The sequence below is a fragment of the Grampus griseus genome (genome assembly GCF_964374135.1).
Source record: "Grampus griseus genome assembly, chromosome: 11".
Taxonomy (NCBI): domain Eukaryota; kingdom Metazoa; phylum Chordata; class Mammalia; order Artiodactyla; family Delphinidae; genus Grampus; species Grampus griseus.
Window position 1 is genome coordinate 1,518,158 of NC_139005.1, and position 26,668 is coordinate 1,544,825.

Consider the following 26,668-nt stretch of genomic DNA (forward strand, 5'->3'; position numbering starts at 1 on the left):
GGAAAAGCACAGTTTGGGTTGTGAGGCAGGCGTCGAACAGAAGGATGTGAAACAATTCGAGTCCCGAGGTAAAGCCGTCAGGCGTGGCAGAGCGCGGCTAACAGTTCTCCCTGGAGGAGGTTCTTGTGTCTCGCCTGAATTCCCCGTCTCTTTGCGGGTTCCCTCCTGGGTCCTCGAGGGCACCAGAGCCCGGCTAGATCGCTAGCATTCCGTCCCGCATCTACAGAAGGGCGGGGCTCCACGTGGATGAAGGAGTTCAGCAAGGTGCCCACACCGGAGGTAAGGGGAAGGCTTGCAGAACTGGCTTCCCAGCCAAGTGGCTGACTCAGTGGAATTCACAAGCACTTACTTATTTAGCTCGAAAAATATTTATTGAGCCCCGATGAGTGCTAGGTGCTCTCCTAGGTGCTCTCCTAGGTGCTCTCCTAGGTGCAGGTATCGGAACTCAACCCCCCACCCTCCCGCCTGCTGTTAGCCCCCATGCTAACGGGGCAAGACAGACTATAAATGAGAATAAAGTAAATAAGTCATGCATCTTAGAAAACAAAAAGAGTGATGAGACAGAGGGTGAGCACCGGCGGCCGGGAGGACTGCGGTATCTGGGAAGTCAGGACGCCGCCCCAGGAGACGCTGTTTGGGCTGAGATCCGACCGTGAGAAGGAGCCTCGTCCTGAAGTTCTAGGGAAGAGCATTCCCAGAGGGAGAAAGCAGCTGGTGCAAATGCCCCGGGGTGGGAAGAGGCTTGGCCTGTTTGAGGGGGAAGGATTTGGGCTGAAGTCAGAGGTCGGCGGTGGGGCCTTGGACACCAAATTACAAAGGAATTTCACCTTTGTTCTAAGGGCAGCGGGAAGGCCTTGGAAGGTTTTTAGCAAGAGAGAGACGTGATTTGATCTTCAGGAAGGTCCCTCTCGCGGTTCTGTGGGGAGCGACCCGCTCAGGGCTCTGTGGCGTTAATCCAAGTGGCTCTGGGGGTAGCAGTAGGGGTGGAGAGAGTGGGCAGATGCTTGAGGTTCTGGACAAGGGCGGCAGCACTTGGGTGGGACACGGGAAAATGGTAACAATTCGGTAGAAGGTGTGTCCCCACGTGGGGAGGTTTGGGGAGGAAAAGCCAGTTAGGTTTTGAAGTTGTGAAGTTTGAGGTGCCTACTGGTGACCCAAGGGGGCCGGCAGCAGGCAGTTGCAAGTCCTAAATCCTAGGAGCGCGGCTTGCCTTGGAGGAGCCCGTGGTTCCACTGAGACGGAGCCTGGCTCCGGAGAACAGGCTTGAGGTCTCACTCCTCCCATCTCTACCCACAAGCCTCAAAATACTGCTTCATTAGACGGGCACCGACCCCGCTCTCTCAAGACTCCCTGTGGAGGAATCACAGAATTTCTCCCAGCTCAGAGATGCCGGGACTCCGGGAGACTTGGCGGCGAGACATCGAGAGGCCGAGTCTCGCTCGAGAGAGTCTGAGAGCTTTGACCCAGAGGCCAAGGTCACGGTAAATAAGCGTCCCTAAATCCCAAAGGTTGGAACATCCTAAGCTTCCGTGTGACTCCCCTCTGACAACTGTTAGGAGGTTCCTCTCTTTCATGCAGCCTTTTTCCACAGGTGAGAGAAATCTGTCTAAAGTGAACATCAAGGGTGGTCCTAACAGGAAGAATCAGGGGAGGGGCCGAGGGGCCTCCCCAAGCCTTAGAGAGAAATGGGGGGAGGGGAGCACGCCTCACCTGCTGCTCAGGTGCTGCACCTGGGTCTGTCCTCTTTGTCGTGAACCGAGATGTGGGCCTACCAGTCCCCTTCCGGCCCCCCGGACCTTGCAGCAACAAAGAAGCCCCCGAATACGATGCAAAGTCTCGCCAATGAGCCGTCACTGGGGTGACTGCAGAACGTCTCGGGAACGCGGCCTCGTGGCTGGAACCCCGACCCATCCCCGCATCACGGGCCCTGAGCGGGGAGCTTGCCCAGGCCTGTCAGCCCGCCCCCCCCAATGGGGGCTCAAGCCAGGCCAGAGGAGAGAGGCGAGGTGCCTTACAGACAGCGGTGCGTGGGTCCTGCTCCTGTGTTCAGGGCAGGCGGCTTGGGCGAGGCTTCCCTGGCCGTGAAGCTCCAGCGATAGCAGAGCCGGCCTGCTGTGTGGACACGACCTCAGGACACAGCGGGCCTGGCACTCAGCACACTTTCTATATTCTTGTCTCTGACGGTAGGAGGCCGGCCTCATTTCTTTATTCTTTTCCTTTCACTATAACCCGCCTTTCTTTCTATTCTCTGGCCCCAGATTCCTCTTGGCATCTGGGCACTGGCTTGCGTTCTCCAAGCGTTTGGGGACCAGAGCGGCGTGGCGGCCCTTGTGAGCAGCGGCATCAAAGCCTGGTTTTCTGGGGCTGGGAGCCTCCTGCAGGCCTGGGCGACACGGGCCCAACTTGCGAGGAAGGAGCCCTCTTACAGATCGGGCTGGGGGGCCGGAGCGGAGCGGGGGGGAGGGGCTGTAACTACCCACGGAGGCCCTGAAATCCAGCCTCGCTCTCTGTGGGAAAGGGGAGAGCGGCCTTCCCAGGGCGCCTGCCTCGAGCTCCAGGGATGCAGGTCCGGAGCCGCCGCTGCCCCCACCAGGAAGCTAGTCTGCAGGCTGCTAGTGGCCCCCCTCCCCCGCTCATGGGCCTTCTCCCTCTGACTCAGATCTGACGTCTTCTCTCTCCACCCCCCCACCCCGTCCCCAAACACCCCCATGGCCTGGCCTGGCCCGCTCCTGGCAGCCGTGGGCGTGCAGATGAGGATGGAGTTCCTGCGGCGTACGTTCTGGGCGGCCACCCGGCAGGTGGGTGCCAGGGGTCGGGGGGGGGGGCTGGACGCTCAGGGTGAGGACCCCCGACCTGTGCACCTGGCTGCTGCCACGAGCAAGGCCCTGCCTGCATCTCAGCGCCCGGACCCCCTGCACACACTCCCTGCGCGTACACGCAAGGCACGCGCCATGGGCGCACCGCACAAGCACACACACACGTCACACCGTGCACATACCCCTTGAGTACACACCGCATTCACCAAACGGGTATGGGGCACACCCCTGCACACACATCACAGGTGTGCCGTGGACTCCATCCCCACACAGATGCATCACACACACGCACACACCACACACACAGGTGCACAGCTCATGGTTCCCCTCTTCCCTCCAGTGCGGCGCTGCGGAGGGTCCGTGCCCGGAGAGCTGCCAGGACAGTGTGAGCTCCCCACGGGGGGAATACGGTGGGAGAGGGAAGCAGCCCCCAGCCCGCGTCCTCCCGATGGGCCAGCCCCTCCTTCCCTGCAGCCCGGGCTCCACACAGAGGGCCTCCCTACACGGTCGGGCAGGCAGGGGCCGGGGCTCAGCGGCAGGGCCTGGCCTTGACCTCCTTCTGGGTCTCTTCCCAGGGCCTGGACTGCTTCGTCATAGACAACAACGGATTCATCCTGATCTCGGAGAGGCCCCAGGAGGTAAGGCACTCGGGAGGCCCAGCGGCCTCGATGGTCAGAGAAAGCCCAGGGCCAACTAGAGGAAAAGGTCTGATGAAAACGGAGTCTCTTCCTAGAACCACAGCCAGCACCGCAAGACCCCCAGATCCAGACTTCTCAACTCACACGCCCAGAGGAAACCTTACGTCTCGGGTCTTCTCCCACGATTGCTGGCAGGGAGCTGTCCACATGATGAGGCCCCAGCTTTTCTGTCTGCAGCCTTGCCCTGGGGGCCTCCCCCAGAGTCCTACACCCGCTCCTACTGCCCACCCTCTACCCCCTCCGCCTCTCCCCTCTCCCATCAGTCCGTTCAGGCGGCTGTAACAAAACCCACAGACTGGGCAGCTTACAAACCACAGTTCTGGGGGCGGGAGATGCGAGACCAGGGTGCCAGGGGCCGGGGTAGGCCCCGTCCAGGTTGCAGGGCTCTCACTGTGCCCCCTCCTGGCGCGAGGGACAGGGAGGCCTCTGGGGTCTCTTTTCTAAGGGCACCAACCCCACTGTGAGGGCTCTGCCCTGGGGGGCGTTTCAGCATGTGAATCTGGGGGACACACAGGCCACAGCGCCCACCCTTCTATCTCCTTGGGGCTGGGTCCAGGCCTTCCCGCTTCCCGTCTGGACCTCCCTTGTGGGAAATTCTGTCCTAACCCTCCAACCTGGCTTTGCTGCGAAGGGAGTGAACGGTGGCACTCCCCATCACACGGCACGGCTGCGCACCCAGGAACCCCACGTGCCCAGACCGGCCGAGGAGAAGGTACAGCCACAACCTTGTATTTGCTGAGCCCCAAGTTATTTATTTAGCCAGAAATTACACCTGAACCAATGCTGAACACATTCACCTAAAGCAATGCCTTGAAATGAGCCAGGAGCATCAAGGGGCCTCCAGCCTAAGGGACACGGGGTGTGGTCCAGCGGGAGCTTTGCCACTAATCAGACGTGTGGTTGGGTGGCCTGGGCCCATCTCCCCCTCTTGGAATGAGGGCCTGGGCTGCGTGATTTCTCAGGTCTGGGTGCCCAGGTGCCGCAGAGCCGTGGGGAGCGAGCCGATCTATGACAGCAGAGTTACTCGGACTTATATTTCTCTAAGTGCGTGTCTACTCAGCGTATTTACCCTTATGTTCTCAGCCATTACATTATCTTATCACCCCGTGTGTAGTTTTAAAAGGCACCTCACATCCTTTGTAAAACAGAGGACGTAAGTGAAATCTAATTTTCGTCACAGGGTTGGGACCTTCCAGGGGCTTCCACACAGCCCCCTCCCCCCCAACCAGGCCCCATCAGGGGTGGGACGTCCCTCCATCATCTCTGGTGACATTATTAGGCTCATTTTATACCCGAGGGACAAACTGAGGCTCTGCCAGTTTAGGTTATTAACCCAAAAGCTCAGGGCTGCAGAAGAGGCAAACTTTGAACCTAGAGATACACGTAGAGCCGCAACGGGGGGGGAGGTTCTAGAAGAGCCCTCCCGGGAGGGGGAGCAGGCTGCGGGAGCAGTGGCTTTGATGGGACCGAGAATTTGTAGGGCGGGGCTGGCGTCCTCGCTGGGCTGACGGGTGTGGCATCCGGTCTGCCAGGGGTCATCCTCCCGCCGAGCCCCTGCCCCAGGTCATTAGGACCCAGAAGGCCTGGCCTGCGTCAGTCTCCGGGGCTGGTGCCGGGGGCTCTGGGGGCTCTGCGGGTGGCGGTCTCCTCCCCCTGGACGGCTCTGACCCCAGACTGGGCTGTGAGGCTCTGAGACGGCTGGAGGGGGTAACGGCGTGTGCGGGCAGCCCTGTGTCAGGAGTCACGACGCCTGTGCTCGGTGGACACTGGAGACTAGAGTGAGGCCTGGCCTGAAGGTCCGCGGAGCACGGAGCTGGAAGCCGGGCGCTGACTGTCCAGCCATCCAGCCATTTCTGCTTTTTTTAAACTCCTTCACTCCACAGCCCTGCCGCACTTACCTGTTGCTCTGTAACAAGTCACCCCCAGCTGGAGGGCTTACACCCCAAGACCCACGATCTCCCAGCCTCTGTGGTGAGGAGCCGGTGTGCTCGGCGGGCGGGCCAGGCTCGGGGTCTCCATGAGGCATCAGCGGGGCCTGACCTGCGAAGGGCCAGATCCCGCTGCCCCGGGGGCCTCCTGGGCTGCGGAGAGCCAGTGAATGTCAGCGGCATGAGGCCGCGGTGCCCTGGGACCGGCTCTCAGAAGGGACAGTGCCACTTGGACCGTGTTCTGTTCACTAGAAGCAGGTCGCTGGGTCCAGCCTACACGCAGGGGAAGGGTACAGAGCCCTGAGGCCCAGGAGGCTGGGCGACTGTGACCTGTCCAGGCTCTCCCACCACAGACCCCTACCCCCTCCCCAGACACACCCAAGAGCCTCAAGGGCCCGTGACCTGGCCCCTCCCCCTTCGTTTGCCCCTCCCCCTTTCCTCCCTGGGCCTCAGAGTGCGGTAGGGGGACCAGTAGCCTCTGGGGAATTGATAGAAATGCAAGTTCTCAGGCCCCGCCCCAGACCGAGTGAACCAGAAACTGGGAGTGGGCGACCACCTGCACTGCAAGCTCCCCCCAGCCCCCCGAATGTAATGAGGTCCAAGGACCACTGCCCGGGCCTCTGCCAGTGGTCTGGACGCACCTTGCCACCTGGGCTCACGTGCCGGAAGGCCCAGGTGACACTCCCTGTTCTGCCAGGTCCGTCCCGGGGCCCAGGGAGGGAGGCCTGTTGCTTCCATGGTGCCAGTGGGGGCTGCCCTCCCGGAGAAGAGGCGGGTGCTCTCTGCCAGGGCAGCCTGTCCTGGAGGTCACGTTGAACGGGGGGCACCTTTCTCCAGTGTCCAGGAGCTTGTCTTACTCTCAGGAAACTCCCCTTCCAGAATCAGGGGTCTGGACAGCGGGGATATCGGTGAATAAGCCTGGAGTCAGGACAGACTCGGGGGACAGGCTCGTGGGGAGGGAGCCAGCCTCCCCAGGAGCCTCGGTTCCACCCGGATCAGGAGGCTCAGATCACTCAGCCTCGCCCTGGTCGCTTCCCTCACTCTGCCCATCAGCAAATGCGCAAACAATCACCATGGCCTCTGGGGATCCGCCCGCCAGGATCTCGCTGTCTGGCAGCACAGACACACACACATGCACGTGCATAAAACACACACGACAAATCAAGTTTCACCTTCCTGCACGCGATTCACCCAGAAGTGTTCAAAGAATTCTGCACCTTTTAAAAACAAATCTGATTGCAACGCCTAGATTGATTTCACACCAACTTAGAATTAAAAGCACTGAGAGGCGTGGCTGGAGCTGTCCCAGGAGAGGGCCGGTGGAGTGGAGTCAGATGGGCCACGATTCAAGGGCGTCTGGAGAGGAAACCCAAACACAGGTAAAGTCTGGCACTCAGAGCAATGTCCTCATCCTGCTTTCCCCCCTCCTCGCCCTCACAGATGGGACGATTCCTGGGGGAGGTGGACGGCGCCCTCATGACCCAGCTGCTCAGCATGGGGGTGTTCAGCCGGTAAGTAGGGCAGGCGTCACACACCCCCCCGGAATACACACTGAGGAGGGGGGGTCGGATGCTAAATGGACCAGACAGACTTCAGAGCCCGACCTCAGAACCCACAGTGAGCCCCACAGGGCTCCAGAAGCAGCCTTTCTGAAGCCTGGAACTTGATGGGGGCGGGGGAGGGGGGAGGACGGGGAGGGGGGAGAGGGGCTGAGGTCATGTGACCCTTAGCAGGAAAACCAGATTTGCCGTTCGTTGTCTTTGAAGCACAAAGACAAGAACAGAAATGTCGTTTTCTGACCTGCTGATCACGCACCCTCCTGGATCCAGGTGTCCAAAAACCTGGCTGCAAACTCCCCCAGGGCGGGGGCGGGGGGGGGATGGGGTCCGGACTGCCATGCCCTGCTTCTGGTTTCAGAGTGACCATGTACGACTACCAGGCCATGTGCAAACCTCAGACCCACCACCACAGCGCCTCCCAGCCCCTGGTCAGCGTGAGTGCCACCCCAGACCCCGCCCCCGCCGGACGCCAGCCTGTCCCTTTCTCTCCAGGGCCCCAGGGCCACTCAGTCCTCTCCCAGCGCTCCCCGCATGCAGCCCGCTCCCCCGCACCAGGGTCTTATCTGGGCGGCCTCAGGGCAATTGCTCTGGCAGAGGAACAGGCTGCAGCCCCTTTCTTGACTGGTTCCCCACCTTCACCCCCAGTGCCATCCACACATCATCAGGGACCCCAGAGATGCCACCCAGTGTGATGACAGGCATCGTCCGCCCTACAGTAGGAATTCCCCAGAAACCGCAGCTTCCCGCTGCTCCCGCTGCCGGGAAGGGGCGGGGGAGACCCCGGGGTGTGGTCTCTGATGGTGCAGAGCGAGGGGGCCCTGGGGCTCACGGTGTGTTCCCTCTCCTCCCAGCCCATCGCTGCCCTCCTGACTGCTACCAGGTGGCTGGTGAACGAGCTCTTGCTGTGAGTGAGGGGCGGGGGGGCTTTGTGCAGGGGTGGTTTATGAGGGAGCCCTTTGAGGGGAGCTGCCGAGGTCCCCACGACCCCAAAGGAGGAGGGTGAGGTCCCCAGGTGGAACCGGCCAGGCCTGTATGGGACGCCCCTCCTACATGCCGCTGCCACCAGGAGCCCTCAGCAGGGACAAGGGTGTCCTGGGGGCGAGAGGCAGACAGCTTGGGGCCCCACTGGAGAGGGCAAGCAGGTCTCCAAGATTCACTTGTGCCTGACAGGCTCCTGCTGGAGTGGAGCGCCTGGGGCTCCTGGCGTGGGGACAGCGGGGCCGAGGGTGAGTGTTGTTCCAGCCTCCACCTGGAAACCGTCACCTCAGGGGGAGGGGCGGGGGCTCCGGAGTCCACCGCTCACATCTGTCCTGTCGGCTTCTCTCATCACCTTCCCTCACCCCTGTGTGACGTCACACCATCCCGGGTACCACCAATCCATGTGACATCATCCATCCCACGTGACGTCATTCACCCCGTGTAACATCATCCACCTCGTGTGACATCATCCATCCCATGTGATGTCATTCATCCCGTGTGACATCACGCCCACATGTGACATCACCACCTGTTTGATATCATCACCACCCCATGCCGTGCACGGGTCCTGGGCAGCCAAGGCCGTCTTCCATCACTGTAAGTAGGGCGGCCAAGGAGCTGGGTGCTGGGCTGGGCGCTGTCCCGGGAAGCTCCCTCCATCTGGACCCCCTGACTCCAAAGGCCCCTCCCAACTTACAGCCCTGCTCCTTCGGGGTGTGGGTGTAGCCCAGAGCTCATCCCACGCAAGCGCAGCCCTGCCCCAGGGAAATGCAGCACCCCAGCCCTCTCCTGGTCTGAGAGCGCTTACAGCGCCAGGAGGAAATCTGCGTGGTCCCGAGGCCGTGGCCCCTCGCGGGCGAGCGGAGTCTGCTCCCCCAGGGGTGGACGTGGGCTCCCCCAGGGGTGGACGTGGGCTCCCCCAGGGGTGGGCGTGGGCCCTCCGGGGCGGCTGCCAGGCCTTTGCCCTGGGTTAGCTGAGTCCTTTCTGGGCCGACTCGAGGGACCACACAGGCCCCACTGAGGAGCCCAGGAAGCTGGGCGCGGGGCCCCCGCCTGGCCCTCCAAGTAGCCACGGGGGCAGGGGGCAGGGGCAGACCCAGGGCTTGTCCAGGAGCTTCCCCCCTGCACGGAGGGAGGGGGGAGAGGACGAAGGGCTGCCGTCTCCCAGGGCCCCCCCCAGCCCCTGCCCTCCTCTCAGCCCCTGGACGTCACTGCTGATGGTGAGGAGAGAGACGGGTATCCCCAAGGGTCCCCAAGCGCGTCACCCACACGCAGCCACTCCCCTCCCCCGGCCCCAAGTCCTGGCCGGGAGCCACCTGCCAGTGGACGGGTGTCTCACTCCTGGCGCGGTGACCGCACTGCCCGGGGCGTCAAAGCCCATCCCTGCAGCTGTGGCCGAGGCGCCCCTGAATCCACGCCCTCTCCGTGTCCCCGCAGCCCACAAGCACAAGAAGCAGGACGTGCTGCAGCCCTGCGACACCACCTACCCCGCGTTCGTGCACGAGACGGCCATCCGGGGGGCCAACGGCATCGTGGAGTGCGGGGGCTGCCAGAAGTGAGAGGGGCTGAGCGGGACGGGGGAGGGATACCCGCGGGCGAGGCTCAGAGCAGAGACCACAGGCTGCGCGCCCAGGGCACCAAGTGCGGGGCTGGCCTGGGACGGAGAGGCGGCCCGAGGCCAGGGCAGGCTCGAGGAAGGGGCGCCAGCTCTCCCTTAGACGTCCGTCCACACAGAGGACTGAGAGGCCCCGGGATGCTCCTGGGAGTGGCTGGGGCACCTGGCACTTCCATCCCTGGGTCCCACTCCCGAGGGGAGGTCGCTGGTCCCCCAGCTCCGCCAGGCCCTGACCCAGGGAGGAAGGGAGGCCTGGCTGAAAGTGCTGGCCCGCTGACTCTCACCTGGACCCTGGGCCGGCCCACCCCCAGGAGGTTCTGTCCTGACCCCGAGGCTATGGTCTCCCCTAGGCTGTGCTGGAGGGAGGGATTCTACCATCACCGCAGCCAGTTTCTCGGGAATATTGTTATTTGTACACTTATCTCAGAGGCTGGCAGTGCGGACACACGAGCAGTGTGGGTAAAGCCAAGTCCTCAGAGCAGACGACCTTGATTTAAGAGGGGCTGTGTGGCCTCGGGCGCGTTACTTAACCCGCTTCTGGCTTCAGTTTTCCCACCTGCAAAACACGGATAATACCAACCTCATACGGCGCGGTGAAGGTTAAATATATACGTGTGCCTGTGTGCACATGTGTATGTATGCATGTGCGTGTCCACGTGTGAGTGTGTGCACGTGCATGTAGGAAGTCCTCCACCCCATAGCAGAGGCCGAGCGGTGGCTGTCGCCAACGCACTGGCCGAGCGAGGGACCACGACTGGCTTGCACCTGCGCTCCCTGCCCTCCAGGCGGCGTGTGGGACTGTGGGACCACCTCACGGCCCGGCGCGAGCACTGCATCCCCGCCCGGAGCAGGGGCGGCCGCGCAGCCCTGTTTGCTTGGGACAGTCCTGACTTGCTGTCCCCATGTGTGTCAACAGCAGCTCCTGTCCCCTCCCCCGCAGATGTTTGGGCTTCCTCACTTCCAATCTGCTAGGAAAGGAGCAGAGCAGCTGCAAAGGCTCGTGGGGAAAATAAGCCATGCAGCCCATCGGTTGCTGGGACGGTTCCCGGGCTGCCCCCCGCCCCCCCGGGCTGACCCGGCCCCTCCTCACACCCGCCTCCAAAAGAGCCTCCCCTACAAGCCCAGGGCCCAGCTGCCGCAGGGACCTCCACAAGCCACCTCTCTGCCGCAGGACGTTCGTGATGCAACAGATTCCCTCCAGCAACCTTCTCCTCCTGGTGACGGACCCCGCCTGTGACTGCAGCGTCTTCCCGCCAGTCCTGCAGGAGCCTACGGAGGTCAAATATATCCTCCCGACCCTCCAGCATGTACGGGCGAGGGAGGGGTGGCGGGTAGGACATGACACTGAGGGGCTCAGATTTTGAGAGGCAGAGGCCAGCCTCCCTTTTGCCACCAACACCACCCCTCCCCCAAGAGCATCGCTACCTGTCCTCCCCCCTCCCCGGGGCCCCGGTGCTGCTTCTGACCCCGGAAGCCACTTCCAAGGCAGCTGGTCCCACCAGAGGTCAGTTCTTCCAGAGCTCGGCCCCCAGAGTCTCCAGTACCAGCTCCGTCGGCAGGTGTGTTCACCTTAACAGGGAGCTCTGCACATAACGCCACGGTCAAGTGTGACAAGATGCGCTCCCGGAAGCTCCGCCGGCGACCGGATGCCTGCCACGCCTTCCATCCAGAGGTAGGGGCGGGGGGGGGGGGGGGCTCCACCCCCAAACCCTCAGCCCTGAGCTTGTGCCCTTCAGATGTGAGCGCGTCTGGACACGTGGATGCAGCTGTGAGGGCACCCACACGTGTGCATTCACGCTGGGCCCCGTGTCATTCTGATACTAAGTCAGCGGGAGGGACCCGGGGTGTTTTACAAGGAGAGCCGCACCTCCCAGGGTCGGGGCCCTCAGTGCGTCATGACACAGCCTCTCCGTACGGCCCTCACTGCACTCAGCTCCGCGTGGTCCAAGCAAGTAGGAGGAAACCGTTAGGCACGTAATACCGCTGGTGACGGGCCCTGTGCACCCACCACGTAGCTGGGCTCCTTGTACATGGGGCCGTCCCTGCTGGACATGGCTGCCTCCACACCCAAGGTGCTCCCAGAGTCCAGGGCTTCTCTGAAGCCCTTCTAAGAGGATGAGCCCACAGCCCCTCCAAGGCTGGGGCCAGCGAGAAGGCTCGAGTCCAGCTCTGGGGCTGAGTGAGCAGCCTCTGCCCTCCCCTAGAAGGCAGGGGTCTAAGAAAGGGGGCAGTATTCCCTCCGCCTGCTGGAACTTCCCTCTCTCCCCAGCCCCTTGGCCCCTATTAGTTGGCCCCAGCGATCCCTCTCCAGACCCCCGGCCACCTCTGCCTGGTGCGGTCACCCCATCGTGAATGCTCTGGGTTCACAGGAGAATGCCCAGGACTGTGGCGGCACCTCGGACACCTCAGCCTCACTCCCCCTGTTCCTGCTGCCTCTGGGTGCCTGGGTACTGCTGCCCCAGCTGCTGCGGTGACACCTGCTCCGGCCGGCCGGTTTTGACAAGGTGACCCTTCCAGAGACATTGTAAAGAGTCAGCAGCTGAAGTGGGGTCCAGCACTCTACACTTAGGTTCTCACCCAGGTCCATGCTCATCCAGTCTTGGGCTGATGGTCCCCTGCCCCCGAGATTGCTGGACGGAACCAGAAATCCCTCCCAGAGACCTTCCGGGTGCCTGGTACCGTCCACCCCGCGTCTCAATGGGCAGCCTCCCTGCCCTCCTACCTTCTCTTTGGAGTCCAGCGTGAACTCAATTTGGACCAAGACAAAAGAGTTTTGTTCCGTCTATTCCCCAGAAGTCCAGACCCAGCCAAAGAAAGGGGCAGCTCTTCCTATGAATCTGGTTGGTCTTCAGTAGAATCCAAGGACTTAAATGTACTGAGAAAGAGGAGAGGAATGAGGCCAACAGCAGAAAGGGGAGGGGGGCAGGAACGGGCCCCACGGGAAACACATCTGCCCTAGGGTGAGATGCCTGATGGGGGATCAGCTCAGCCTCCCAGCTGCAGCTCAAAAGATGTGTGTGTGTGTGTGTGTGCACGCGCGCGCGCGCGTGTGTGTGCGTGTGCGTGAGAGACAGAGAGACAGGAGACAGAGACAGAGAAAAGGCAGGGTCCTTTACATGAACATGGCCACGCATGATGTCCACAAACTGTTGCTATTAAAAACATCTTTCCAAAGCCCTAGTGTTTACATCCTTCTAAGAAAAAGCCAGTAGGATAAGCTATACAGCTGCTGCCTCGGAAGAGGGTGCGAAGTCAGGGGAGGTGGCAGGGACGGCTGCAGCCAAGCAGAGGGGTCCCAGGAAAAAGAGGGGTCTTCACAGTGGCATGGTCAGGGGGCTCCTGAGAGCTCCAGGCCCCCAGGAGGTCCAGGTCCCAGGCTGGTCTTTTTCTGGCCACTGATCTACAAGAGAGACTACCTGAATCTGTCCCTGGGGTTGGAACTTTGGGGAACACTGCAATTTGCAAAGCGGACTCCAGTGGGAAGGGAGACACATCTGGGTACCCCTCCCTCAGGGTCTCGGTGCCGGGGCCTCCTCCCCCGTAGAGCCGGCTCCCCAGGGACCACAGTCCCCACTGTGGGAGCAACACTAAAGGCGGAACAGTGCAGAAACTCTGGGGTGGCCTCCGATCTCTGAGTTTAACCGGCCTCCCAGGAGGAGGTCCAGCCCAGCCCCATGACGAGCAAGGACCATGTGCGCTGGGCCTCTGGGGACCCCCTCCCAGCCCCCCACACTCGCACGTGCAAGCTTCCCACCAGCAAACAGCCTCGCCAACTCCTTCAAACACACGATGACGTTCGTGAAGCGCCTTCCACGTGAGGACACGTTACTCTCACTGCTGTCACGTTCCCCGTATCTACCTGTGAGGTGGGCACCAGTGGCCCAGTGACAGCTGAACTGGAGCCTCAGAGAAGGTGAGGGCCAAGGCCGGCTCGCTCAGCAGCCAGTTTGCGAGGCAGAACAGTGCTTGGAGAGCTGAACGCACCGTGGAAGGAACAGGCACCAACTCATCCAACCCGTACAACCACCCGCTGCCGTGGGTCCTATTCGCTCCTAGAACAGGAAACCCAGGCTCGGAGTTGAAACCTGGCTCCAAGTTATGGGAAGAGTATTGTGAGGCGTGAACGTGAGGCTCATACACTGAGCCTGAAACTGTGTGGCCTGCAGTCAGCACTAGTTACATGTCACCTACTCTCATCTATCAGAGCATCCTGTTTCGTGGCGGAGAGCCTGGAGAAATGACCATTTGGAGGTCAAGAACAACAGGCGAGGTCACAGGTGCCCACCTGGCGCAGGTGGGCGAGGAGGCAGCGGCGGGCCCGTCTCCCGCCCCCTCGGCTGCTGCAGCCCAGCTCCCCACTTGGTGTCACAGAGACCTCGTGGCAACAGCCCCTCCCTGCTGGGGCCCCTGGCTACCCTGCACCCTTCTGCAGCAACAGTACAAGCCCAGACCCTGACCGCCAGCCTCTCTCCAGGACAGCGTCCCATTCCCCACCCAACCAGGGAGAGCCTTTTCAGGCAAATTTATCAACTATCTTGGCCAGGTAAATTTTTATTATTTATTTATTTATTTAGGCTGCGCCAGGTCTTAGTGGCAGCACACGGGATCTTTAGTGGTGGCATGCAGACTTCTTAGCTGTGGCATGCGAACTCTTAGTTGCAGCATGCATGCAGGATCTAGTTCCCCGACCAGGGATCGAACCAAGGCCCCCTGCATTGGGAACACAGAGTCTTATCCATTGAACCACCAGGGAAGTCCCGGCCACATAATTTAAAAACCAAGCTTAGGCATGCCCTAGAGCCCTCACGCTGCAATTACTGAACCCGTGTGCCACAACTACTGAAGCCTGCGCAGCTACAGCCCGTGCTCCACAACAAAAGAAGACGCCACAATGAGAAGCCCACGCACCGCAACGAAGAGTAGCCCCGGCTCGCCACAACTAGAGAAAGCCTGCGCGCCGCAACGAAGACCCAATGCAGCCAAAAATGAGGGACTTCCCTGGTGGCACAGTGGTTAAGCATCCGCCTGCCAATGCACAGGACATCGGTTCAAGCCCTGGTCTGAGAAGATCCCACATGCCGCGGAGCAAATAAGCCCGTGCGCCACAACTACTGAGCCTGAGCTCTAGAGCCCGTGAGCCACAACTACCAAAGCCCACGCGCCTAGAGCCTGTGCTCTGAAACGAGAAGCCACTGCAATGAGAAGCCTGCACACGGCAGAGAAGAGTAGCCCCCGCTCACCACAATTAAAGAAAGCCCGTGTGCAGCAGTGAAGACCCAATGCAGCCAAAAATAAATAAACTTAAAAAAATAAATAATTTAATGTAAAAATTAAATAAATGAAAACCAAACTTAGGAAGTGCTGGGGTAACTCCTGGCCTCATCTGCTTCAGCCCCGTCTCCGCATGGCCAGGAGTGGACTGTAAGGCCTGAACTCCCTTTCAGAACCAACGGAAGCAAAAACCGTTTGATACACCGTGGTTCTAACCACCCCCAAAGGACAGCAGGGGGCAGCCTGGCTCAAGCTAAAGAGCCATCACCTTGATTTCTGAGGAACAAAGTTAAAACCAAAGCCATTTAGTCGATGGCAAGATTCTGGGCACAGAGGCCTGAAATCCCTATTCCTATAAACACCGTCACCTCGTGGGAGACCGAGAGCACAAGGTACCGCCAGTGCCTTCCTCAGGGCAGGGATATACTAACTCCTAAGCCTGCCTAGTAATGTGTGTATTTTAGTGGAAGTGCTGCTGTCAGGTAAAAGGCTCCAACCACCGCTTCACAATGCCACGTGGAGTTTCGGTTTGGGAGGGCAAGGGAGCAGACACCTCTCGAAGTCAAGGAAGCAAACACGGAGGAGGAATGAGAGCAAGAGGTTGGCAAAGACGCTAGCCAATCCCTGCGGCTCATCTGAGGGATACTGACCTCGGGGAGCTGGGCTCACAGGTGAGAAAGCAGGTCCGGGTCCCAGCAGGCCCGGGCACTGTCCCCAGGCCAGGGCAGCAGTGAGAGGCCTTTCCTCCCGCGTGGCTGGACATCTGCCATCACTGCGGAAGGTAGAGCTGGACTGGACTTGTTTGCCCCAAGGCAGGCAGCTGAAGGTGGGAAAATCCCTCCAGCGGGACACAGGGACTGGGGTCAGTGCTCCGTGCTGAGCAGACCCCTCTGGAGACCAGGGATTATTCCTGGGGTGATTCGGAAGCAACGGCACCTGGAGCCGTCTCCAGGCCGCAGAGCCCTAGCAACCGTCGGCCCAGATTCAAACACATCCCTATCCACTTCCTTTCCAAGGCCACGGACATGGCTGAGAAAGCCTTCCAGCTCAGCAAAGGACTAGGGAAAACCAGGGGGTGTCTGTAGGCCTCGAGGACTGTCACCAAGAACAGGACGCCACCAGTTCCCATTCCCGGGTGACCTACGCAAAAACCCTCAAGTTATTTCTACACTTAAAGTGAGAATTCATCCAAATACTGGAAATCCCCCTGAAAATACTAAATTTACCTAAGGCAAAAGGGTTGGGATCTCCTCTCTTTTCTCAAATTACATGGAAGGGCTAACAAACGCCCAACCTTCGGGTCAATATACACGAGACCCTTTAATCCAGTGTTCTTCTTCGTGTAAAGAAGGCTGGCATGGGCGTCAGACCTGCCCCTTGTAGCCTCCTCACCTATAGAACAAGAGTGAAACACCACAGACGTGTTCGGTGGGTGCTGCATTCAGTGGGATGAGGCATTGAGGCCTTTAACAGATCCCTCTGCATGAGGCACTCCTTAGGGAGTACTTTTGTAACTTTAACAATAAATTAAGAACTGCCCCTTAGAGCTAGCTCTCCCCTCCATTCTACACCTGGTACCCCCAGTTATGATGAAAGCATGAAGGCTGGGAAAATCTGAGTTGGGCGTAAGCACTTTGTTTTTTAAACTGCACCATCTTTATTAACTCATTACTATCCTGCCAGCCTCATAACACATTAAGAAAATTCAATGGAAACGCAAAATACACAAATTACAAGGCTATCTAAAATTGCGAGAATTTTCAACTCGCGCAAACCCTCAACGTTATATGTGGAAGTGACAGTATACAATGTAACTTTCAAACAACTGGTAGCCCAACTGAGTACACACACCCCCTAAATGTCCTCAGATACTCTATTCAGTATAGAAACTACCCTAGTGGCCAAAGAATTCTATCAATAATTCCACAAGATCTTAACTTGTTGAAAAGTTAGTCCACGGAGAGCTTTTTCAGAATCGTCTTCAGCACTCAGACTGGGACATTTCCAAAAATTTAAGCTTCAGTGACTAAGTTCAGGCTTCAAGTAAGAAGTACCAAAAGCTATGGAAAGGAAAGTTGAGGCAGTAAAAACAACAACAACAAAGTTCACATTCCATTTGGTTCTTTTTATTAGAAGGTGAGCAATACAGCAAGTAGGGAAATCCCATGGTGAATGGAACCATCACATAAATGCCTTTCTGGAATCCCAACCCTCTACGATCCCCAAAATTGTGCTTTGTGGCTTCAGCGACTTATAAACGGTAAGGGGGAAAATACCGAAAAGGCCACTATTTAATGGTGAAAGGATGAAGCTGTTAGCGGTCCTAACCAGCCTAGGACCCAAAAAGAAAATTAAAATCTGCACAGAGCAAGCGAGCCTCTGCCTGCTGAGAGTAAGGCATCCAGGCACCAACCTGTGAGAGTTCTCAGCGAGCTGAGACGTGCGCGAACGGCGGGGTAGGAGCTGCAGACACACCCGTGGATGGGCGTACACGCCGCCACGCTCCCCAGAGCGAGCAGCGGCTGCTACTGGAGGACGTCTTGAGTGGTGTTAGCTTCATTTTCCTAAGGGTTTGTGCTATGTTGAGCCAGATTCCGCTCCTCCTTTGCAGTGTGGGGCGACCGGGCCCTGGACTGCCGCTTCTGTTGGTGGCGTCACAGGGCTGCGCAGACACACGCCCTGTCCCCCGAGGTGCGTGACCGAAGAGCAAGTGTGGCTTCTGATATGTGCTGCTGCTTCATGAAGCGAAGTGTGCTTCCTCCCAGGTGGGCCCGTCCTGCTGGGCTGGGCTTCCCCATGGGAGTGACACCGCTCATCCTTCTGCCGGCACGGCACCAGCTCACCCACTGAGTCTTTCGCTGAGCCCACCCGGCACCCAGGGCAGTGACCTCACTCAGAATCAAAACTCTCGTAAGTTCTTCAATGGATTCTTTCTTCCTGGCTCCCAGCTTTTGCTGGAGATTGGAAGGGGCGAGAAAGTATAACCAAGGAAAAACCCCATACTGAATAAATAGGAGACCCTTCCCATTCCCCCAAACACCCCCTGGAGGCTGCCGACCCCCACGCTCGGGGACTCGACGTTCACTGCTAGTCCCCGCCACCCCGAGGATGTAGTTTAACCGCCTGAAATCCTGGTTGAGAGTAAGAAACTGGACTCAAGGGTTATTCTGATGGCCCTCCCATGAGCCCAGGTCAGGATTCCGTGAGCCAGACCCTCCCCTACCGCCTTTTGACACCCTAACAGGGCACCTCTGGGACATGAGCAGCCTTTTTCACTTCGAGCAGCTCTTCAAAGACTTAACAGCTTCCAGGATCTGGCCAGACCCCATGGCAATAACATAGCATTTCCTTGTAAGACTTGCCACCACACTAGCCCTGAAAAGTGGGGTCCTGGGGTGCTGGCCACTCAGGCACTGGCGGGGCAGTGGGCTCTGCTTTAGGGGCATGCCGCTGGCTTTCCTGTTTGTGGAGAGGTGATGCACCTGCCACCCAGGGTCACCAGGACAGCACCACAGGCAAACGCTCTCTCACCCACGTAAATGTGTCAGGGGCACCTGGAATCCCTCTGTGGCTGGCTCCATGCCAGGAACTATGATGCCAGGAAAGGTCGATTTTTATTCCCGGGGGGAGGAAGGGTAGTTTCATGGAGGAAAACGTACAGGGTGGTCCAGAGCTCCACAGCAAGGACACGGAACACTCTCACCCCCGCCCCACCCCTGGCAGCCAGCCGAGTCGCCACCAAGTTGAAGAGGACGCCAGGAAGGGCTGCGATGGGCCCCTGTGCCAACAGTGCCCCCCCCCACCGCCCCTCTGCCAGCCTAAGTGACCTTCCCAAGTAGGCGGCTCTCTCTAATGACACAGTCACTAGAGCCTTGATCTAACACATCCCGTTAGCCTTTCACGCGCTGTTTCCACTGAGAAAACGCACGCTGCTCCCGTCCACCTCGGGGCTCCCGAGGGCTCTCAGGAGCGAGAGCGGCCATGCGACTGCCGGGCTGGGCCATAGGCTCTGCCCCACCAGGGCCCAAGGTATGCCAGCCTTCAGAAGGCACCCTGGTGCACAAGGCATTATACATTCTGGGGCTGTCACCTGATCATCCTGCCGTCGCTTGTGCAAAATTGAAACAGTGTGTGGTACTTGCATGTTTCATTCTATACAAAAATCGTCCCTCCCTCCCCTACCCCTATGTTTTAAACATTTATATAAATTTTTATTTAAACAGTAAGTTAGAAATCTTATTTACATTAATTTCTTTGTTCTCCCAAAAGCACACCCCCCCTTATAGGATATAAATGTTCACCGAAACTGGTTTGCGTTACTGTTTTCAGGAGAGAGGAGGGAGAAGAATGAGCCTCCAGCTAAACTGTCCCAACATCTACGAAGAAGCAGGACACGGATCAGAAGCCAGCTTGCCTGGGTCTCACAGTGCCCTCACTCAGCAGACCCAAGAACAAGGCAGGGTTTGGGTCGTCTCTCCTCTTCTCCACCTCTGAGGTGGGATTTATTTTTGTTTTCTCTTCCCAGTCGCAGACCACCTGGAGCCCTGGGGCATCACAAAGCCCACGAGGCTGCCAGGGTTTGGGGCTCCTCCGGTACCGGCGTCACCGGCCAGTGAGGGGGCCTGCAGGCACCGCAGGCCCTGGTTAAGGGTCACAGTCCCCGGGCACCGGCAGGTATCACAGTGCATCTTCTTCACTGCAGCCTCCGCCGATCATGAAGCGGAACTCCTGGAGGTTCGAGACACCGTGGAAGTGAACGAAAGCGCCGGCCACCACGAAGATGTGGAAGAGCTGATGGGAGTGGAACTGGAGCAGGGCGGGGTGTGGGGGGAGAGAGACACATTGTTAAACGTTGGCAGAAGGTCCTGAAGATCATTTACGCTGAGCAGGGGGCGGGAGTGGATGCCACAGCTCAGATTCCAGGCATCCACAGACCTCGGAGCATGCAGCAGGCATATCACATTCTGCTGAGTTGAAGGCCAGCTGTCCCCACAGAAATCAAGCTGCAGCCCTAAGCTCGAGACATGAACACATGCGTGCCTGACACTGGGGACTTGGCGGACTCGGGGCAGGTGCTGCCAACAGGCCACAAAGCCCTGAGGACCCCATGATGCCGAGCAGCGGGCGATGGTCAGACACAGGGGTGTTTCCCTCACTGCTGTCATGGACTAGGACATCATTTATATGCTGCTCTCCTAGGAAACAAAGGGACTTCCAGGATGGGGTAGAGGGTCAAAATACCTGCTGGCTAGAGTTTCCTTCAGCTCTAAGACGCCAGAATTACATGAAGATACGACATCAAAAGACTAGTAGAGGGGGACTTCCCTGCTGGCGCAGTGGTTAAGAATCCACCTGCCAATGCAGGGGACACGGGTTTGAGTCCTGGTCCGGGAAGATCCCACATGCCACGGAGCAACTAAGCCCACACGCCACAACTACTGAAGCCCACACGCCACAACTACTGAAGCCCACGCGCCACAACTACTGAAGCCCGTGCGCCACAACTACTGAAGCCCGTGTGCCGCAACTACTAAAGTCCGCACGCCTAGAGCCTGTGCTCCACAACAAGGGAAGCCACCGCAATGAGAAGCCCACGCACCGCAACGCAGAGCAGCCTCCCCGCTCGCTGCAACTAGACAAAGCCTGCGCACGGCAACGAAGACCCAACACAGCCAAAAATAAATAAAATAAATAAATTTATTTTTTAAAAAAGACTAGGAAAGGAACTTCACTGGTGGCGCAGTGGTTAAGAATCTACCTGCCAATGCAGGGGACACGGGTTTGAGCCCTGGTCCGGGAAGATCCCACATGCCGCGGAGGAACTAAGCCCATGCGCCACAACTACTGAGCCCACGCACCTAGAGCCCGTGCTCTGCAACAAGAGAAGCCACTGTAATGAGAAGCCCGTGCACTGCAATGAAGAGTAGCCCCCGCTCGCCGCAACTAGAGAAAGCCCGCGTGCAGCAACGAAGACCCAACGCAGCCAAAAATAAATAAATAAATGTATTTATTTATTATTATTATTATTATTTTAAAAGGACTAGGAAAGCAGGGCCTTCTACTTCCTTCTCAAGTCAGAGGCTGGTCTACAAGCATGTGATGGTTCTGATTTAACTCGTTCTGTTGAATGCTAGTTCATATCAAAGGGGGTTACTGCTCAGTGTACCAAGTATCACTTCAAAACTTACACTATTCTCTCATTATAGTCTCAACATGAAAAATGGCAAAACTAATTATCAAGGGAAAGACATTGATTTCAGAAGTGTCAACTAGACGGATCCACAAGCCACTTCCGAAGAAATACTTCCCAGGAAACCAAAGGGGATGCATTTTCCAAAAAGGCGGGGAGGGGTGTGAAAATTTCTCCATATCAGTGTCAAAACCATGATGAGGCAATCTCAGAAAGATAAATTTGATCATTTGAAGTTCCAAAGATGACCTAAGTTAGCATCTTCTTTTATATGAATAGTAAGCTTTGAAGAGACAGAGGACCAGCTCAGTTTGTGATCATCAGTAGCTGCCTGAGGAGCAGAATCCCGGAAGGTCAGATCCCACCTCAGGCAGCACCGCACTGTTGACATGCCTCAGGCCACCTTCAGTTACAAGAGTGTCTGTCTATTGGCCCCTTGTATTTTCTGCCCCTTCTCTCCTCCTTTCTTACCATTAACCACATCTAGTTATCCTACCTCCTCTTCCAGCCAAACACGTGTATCAGTCCCTCATTACAAATCACTGAATTTTGGTATCAAAAAGGACCTTGGTAAAAACCTGGTCTGTCACCCTCATCTCATACACGAGGAAACCAGACGAAGAGGGACTAGAAGACCTGCCATGCCACACAGTATAGGGCACAGGAGCACAGACTGAAATTCCACTCCTGCCATCTAATAGGCAGAGGTGCTGGATAAGGAGTTACCTAATCTCCCGAACCCTCATTTCCCAAGCTGTCGAGTGAAGGCACTGATAGCAGCTGTTACACTTTACGGGGCCAGTGTATCTGACGAGGCCGTCCCTGTAAAGTGCTCCCTCAGCTCTGTGCCAGGCACCACCGCATGTCAGTTACCAATAAACACTAGTCAGTACTGTACTTACTGTCCAGAGAGAGACAAATCATGAGGGAGACTGAGGGCTAGGATACACATATCTGGATTCTGAGTGTGAACCTTCCTCAATTATTCCACTTCCCCGTCTGCCAATAACCCACTAGCAGATGGACGGATAGACACTGACCACCCCTGACCATACTCACCCAGATGTCACACTTGCCGGGAAAGAAGCGCTCGGGGATGCGGGCAGCGTACAGGGCTGCTCCCGTGATATACAGGCTGGCCATCAGCATCAACCAGCCGATCTGCCCTATGGTGGCGGCCTTCAGGAAGCCCTCCGAGATGACATAATGCAAGGTGGGAATGACGCCACTCAGGCCAAGGCCCAAGAACACTCCTGGGAATCGTAAGAACACAGTGAAAACGAGGAAGGAGAACTTTGGCACGGTACCAGTGATTCTGTAAACTGAATGCTTCACAGCAGGATGCAACAACATCAGCTTTTTGGTCAAAAGGAAAATGAAGGTTCTTCAAACTCTGTGATTCTGACACGCAAGACAGCACATCTAAGTTCTAAAAAGAAGATCTATTTACAAATGCAAAGAGCCTCCTGCTGAGAAAGGCTTAGCTTAACAAGTCAGCAGTATTCAAGGGGTCTGGAATTACTGCTGCTGAGTGTTTTAGAAACAGACAGCTCTAGGGGTTTGCTCAAAGCACCCCCAAAGGCTGCTTCTTTAAAGACACAGATACACAGATACTTTAAAGACACAGTACAGAGCAGTTTTACACACTTCATCTTCCCTTTGAGGCACCAGACATTCCTGGGGGGAGAGTAGGGTGGAAAGGACGGAGGTGGGGATGAGGAAGGGAGAGGGCCCCAGAGCACCGGTCAGATAGTGTGTCAGCAAGGCTCCACCACGGCCGACTGCCCTCAAAACCCTCTACAGCAGTGCTTTTCAAACTTCTGGATATGACCTGGGTTATGAGACAAACTGAGTCTGGATGAGCCTTTTTTTTTTAATGAACTAGACTAAAATAAAAAATGTAAAAAAAAATCAGACTGTGTCAAGTGGAGGGTTAAGTGCCATTTTGTGCAAGTTTTATTATTATTATATATATATGTATATATATAAAATAAGACATGTTTAGGGTTGTAACAGAAAATGTCACGATCCAAAAAAGGTTAAAGGTAACGCGGATCTAAAACCACTGTGAAGGGTGTGGGTCAACAAAGCACCAGAGGGACGTCCCTCAGCAGCCAGGAGCTGCTCCCACGTTCTGACACACAGGTAAGAACGACCTTTGCCAAACAAACCACCATCTGGTAATAAGCTTTCTCAACAACAAGGTGCCTATTACTTGCTTTGGATGTTACAAGCAAGCGCCCACTGATGTGCACCAATACCTGTGCACCAATGCCGAGTGCACACTCGTAGATGACATGGGCATCCCCGAGGGCAGAGCAAGGGCAGTGCTGACTCACTATTTCCTACCCCACCCCCCCGAAAGCATCGTGCTCCTATCTCTTCACTGCGTTTCTCCTCCACGTGCTAAGCGGAGGCTGCTCGTGGTCGTGCCCATCATTCCCAAAGCCAAAGGCTCAGGAACGTGGTCCCTCTGATGTGCACAGACCGCAGGCCACGCAGCTCCACTCAGCCGGAGCGTTCCCATCTCTCGTGCTCCAGGCTGAACACCACAGCTGAGCACCGCTGGGGAAACCAAGTTCTCTGTGAGTTCACGATCAGCCTCTCTATTCAAAACGTTGTCTTCTTGTCCAATACCTGTTCCCCCCAAGATAGAGGCATATCACAGGAAAGGGGGGGACTGAAACCCAGCAGGACCTGGTGGGGCCCTCCCAGGCACAAAAGCCCTTCCGTGTCCCCCATTTCTTATTTGCAGGAAAAAGGTTTCAGCCTCCTAGACCTTTCCTGAGTTCCAAGGGCAGATTCCAACAGTTACTAATTAGAGGAGTGAGGGAATGCAGAAGCAAAGGCGGAACAGTCAAGAACAACAGTGCAGGAAAGGGGCACACGGTCCGGTTCCTCCTCAAGGGACCCAATCTGATGCATGTCTCAGAGCTCTTCTATAGGAACTGGGGCCCACCCGGTGGAGGATGGTGACTTCAGGCTGAGCACAAGCGCGGGGACCCCAGACTGGCTGCAACCAGAAGGCCAACGACTGAGGTTTCTGGAACACCACCCGGTTACCCCCCCATCAATCAACCAGAGGGAGGTCACACACCATGCAGACCTCCCCCAAATTTTGCCTATAAAAACTGTTCCCCCCAAACCATCAGGGAGTTCAAGTTTTCTGAGCACTAGCTGCCCCAGACTCCTCGTCTGGCGCCTTACAATATAAATGCTGCACTGTCCTCCACCACAAGCCGGTGTCAGCAGACTGGCACGGCAAGCAGACCCAGGTCTGGTTCAGTAACACTTGCAGCCAACCCTGACCACTGCTCACGTGCTCAAAGAAATCCTCAAAAGGGAAGAGGACAGAGTTACAACAGTGCTCATTAACACGAAGTTAATTCTAACTTCTAACCTTCTAGGTAACTGCAGATAAACTGTGGCTTAGACTTTGATACAAAATGGTTTAAAACAAAAAGGTTGAAAGGAAAAGTATTCCTTCTAATACTTCCTGTTCATTCTCAGGAGGTACTGGGTTTGACACTGGGTGGGCAGAAAATTGAAGACACAGCCCTGGCTCCGAGGGGTCAGTCACCAGTCTAGGCCCTCACACAGGAAGTACTCACACAGGAAGGGGCTTTTGGCTTTCCACTGATCTCCAACTAAACAGGCATTATCCTAAATACAAAAAGCCTCTTTATCTCTACATCAGAAAAGATATGTGGTTTAGAACACAATCAGTTGGGAGTGAAGACTTTTTTTTTACACATTTTAAAATGAAAATACATAGGAAAAAAAATTTTTTTAATTAAAATGAAAATACATAACAAAACAAAAATGACAACAAAAAAAAGAACTAATCACTATAAAAAGTACACCTTGAGCTGAGAAAGAGGAATCACTATTTTACAAAGGTTACGGAGCCACAGCCATAAGGACAGTGTATGGGCCTAAACTCATGTACACGGTATTGCCCCAAATACGTCAACTGCAATAGCTCAGCACCCCTCCACTCTGACACCCCTACTACATTACGAGGCCCTCGAGAACAGGAACTGTGCTTTCTCCATCTTTGCACCACAAGTACCTCACGTAATGCTTGGGCAACGGTGACCCTTTAACGAAGCCCGGCAAATAGACGCGGGTCCAGCGTGGGCCCTCGGCGAGCTCTTACCTGCTCTCACCCCCCGGTACTGCGGGGTAGCGAACAGGTCCCACTGGGAGACGATGATGGCTGCGATGCCCAGCACACAGATGACAATCAAGTAGATGAAGCACGGCTGCGGGTTACAGTAGAAAGAGTAATAAAGCCAAGGCACGAAGCTTCCCATAATCAGAAGAGCGATGCCAGAGTAATCCAGCCTAGGACAGAACAAAGGAAATCCACTCAATGTCAAAAAGCACTGCCTGCTACAGGTTCCCGTCAAAGTTCCCAGCGGGTGGTAGCAAGCGTTCTGCCACCTCCGCTGGAAGTTCTCCCCTAGCCCATGGACGCTACATCACTGATCAAATATGGACTTTGCAGATACTTACTTAGAGAAGACACGGGAGACCCCTTCTGAGTGGCAGTAGACTGTGTGGAAGAGCCACGAAAAAGAAAGGCAGAGAATGGCCCCCAAGAAGAATAATCCAAAGACCACCTTCTCTTGCACGGGGGCCACAAAGGAGATGTTTGGACGAAACATATAGAAGATCCCCAGGCACAGGAAGAATACGCAACCTAGGAAAGAGTACGGGAAGAGAGAAAGGATTATCCTTCTGAAGATACACTGAAGTGTTATATACTGATTATGTTTTCAATCCTGACATCCAAATCGGAAGTTCCATGAGAACTTTCCTAATTTTTCCAAATAACTGAACCTTATCCAAAATGTTGGTCTACTCCAAATACTGTTGGTATCATATGCTCCTCAGTTTCACAAACTCAGTATACAGAATAACTTACTACTAATCCAAAAAAGAAAATAGACATTGCCTGCTACTTCTCAAAAAACTAGAAGAGAGTGGCAGGGACTTATACTACCAAATGTAAAACAGCTAGCTAGTGGGAAGCAGCCGCATAGCACAGGGAGATCAGCTCGGTGCTTTGTGACCACCTACAGGGGTGGGATAGGGAGGGTGGGACGCAGATGCAAGAGGGAAGAGATATGGGGATATATGTATACGTATAGCTGATTCACTGTGTTATAAAGCGGAAACTAACACACCATTGTAAAGCAATTATACACCAATAAAGATGTTTTAAAAAAAAAAAGATTAAACTAAAAAAGTAGAAAAACCCACTTCTACCTCTAGATCCCATGTGAAATTTCATTTATAAAGTTTTTGGCATTTATGCTGTAGCCCAAGTTTCGAAGGCCCGTTCTGCATTTTCCTTTGCAGTGAATGCTGATACCTCCAAACTCTGCTAGGAAATACAGCTTTTCTCCACCAATAGCTGTCTAGGAACCTCATGCTTCTCTGGTCCTCACCCGTTGGCCCAACAGATTGGGGAGTTAAGGACAGTGAAATGCCCATTTGGGCCATTTCATAACCAGTTTCTAAACTGTTCTTCACAGTGAGATACCATGTTCTTATTGCCTAGGGAAAGGCCACTTAACACAAGACTGGCACAGAAATTAAGAAGTT

General features: G+C 56.3%; 2 protein-coding genes across 2 annotated transcripts in view; one reads left to right on the forward strand and one right to left on the reverse strand.

Annotated features, from left to right (window-relative positions):
- CACNA2D4 (calcium voltage-gated channel auxiliary subunit alpha2delta 4) overlaps positions 1–12,068 on the forward strand; it is a gene marked incomplete at both ends in the record, with an annotated part of 97,063 nt that extends 84,995 nt beyond the window's left edge. The window contains 12 exons of the mRNA XM_082665219.1: positions 2,737–2,798; positions 3,157–3,201; positions 3,392–3,454; positions 6,883–6,953; positions 7,360–7,435; positions 7,853–7,905; positions 8,172–8,227; positions 8,556–8,576; positions 9,417–9,534; positions 10,766–10,918; positions 11,176–11,266; positions 11,964–12,068. Coding sequence (XP_082521345.1) covers positions 2,737–2,798; positions 3,157–3,201; positions 3,392–3,454; positions 6,883–6,953; positions 7,360–7,435; positions 7,853–7,905; positions 8,172–8,227; positions 8,556–8,576; positions 9,417–9,534; positions 10,766–10,918; positions 11,176–11,266; positions 11,964–12,068 — 914 coding nt within the window. The remainder of the gene's footprint in view (positions 1–2,736; positions 2,799–3,156; positions 3,202–3,391; positions 3,455–6,882; positions 6,954–7,359; positions 7,436–7,852; positions 7,906–8,171; positions 8,228–8,555; positions 8,577–9,416; positions 9,535–10,765; positions 10,919–11,175; positions 11,267–11,963) is intronic.
- A 4,901-nt stretch (positions 12,069–16,969) lies between these two features.
- ADIPOR2 (adiponectin receptor 2) overlaps positions 16,970–26,668 on the reverse strand; it is a 52,312-nt gene continuing 42,613 nt past the window's right edge. The window contains exons 5-8 of the mRNA XM_082665287.1: positions 25,574–25,760; positions 25,215–25,402; positions 22,115–22,308; positions 16,970–19,671 (exon numbers count right to left, since the gene is read on the reverse strand). Of these exons, the coding sequence (XP_082521413.1) occupies positions 19,543–19,671; positions 22,115–22,308; positions 25,215–25,402; positions 25,574–25,760 (698 nt within the window). The 3' untranslated portion in view covers positions 16,970–19,542. The remainder of the gene's footprint in view (positions 19,672–22,114; positions 22,309–25,214; positions 25,403–25,573; positions 25,761–26,668) is intronic.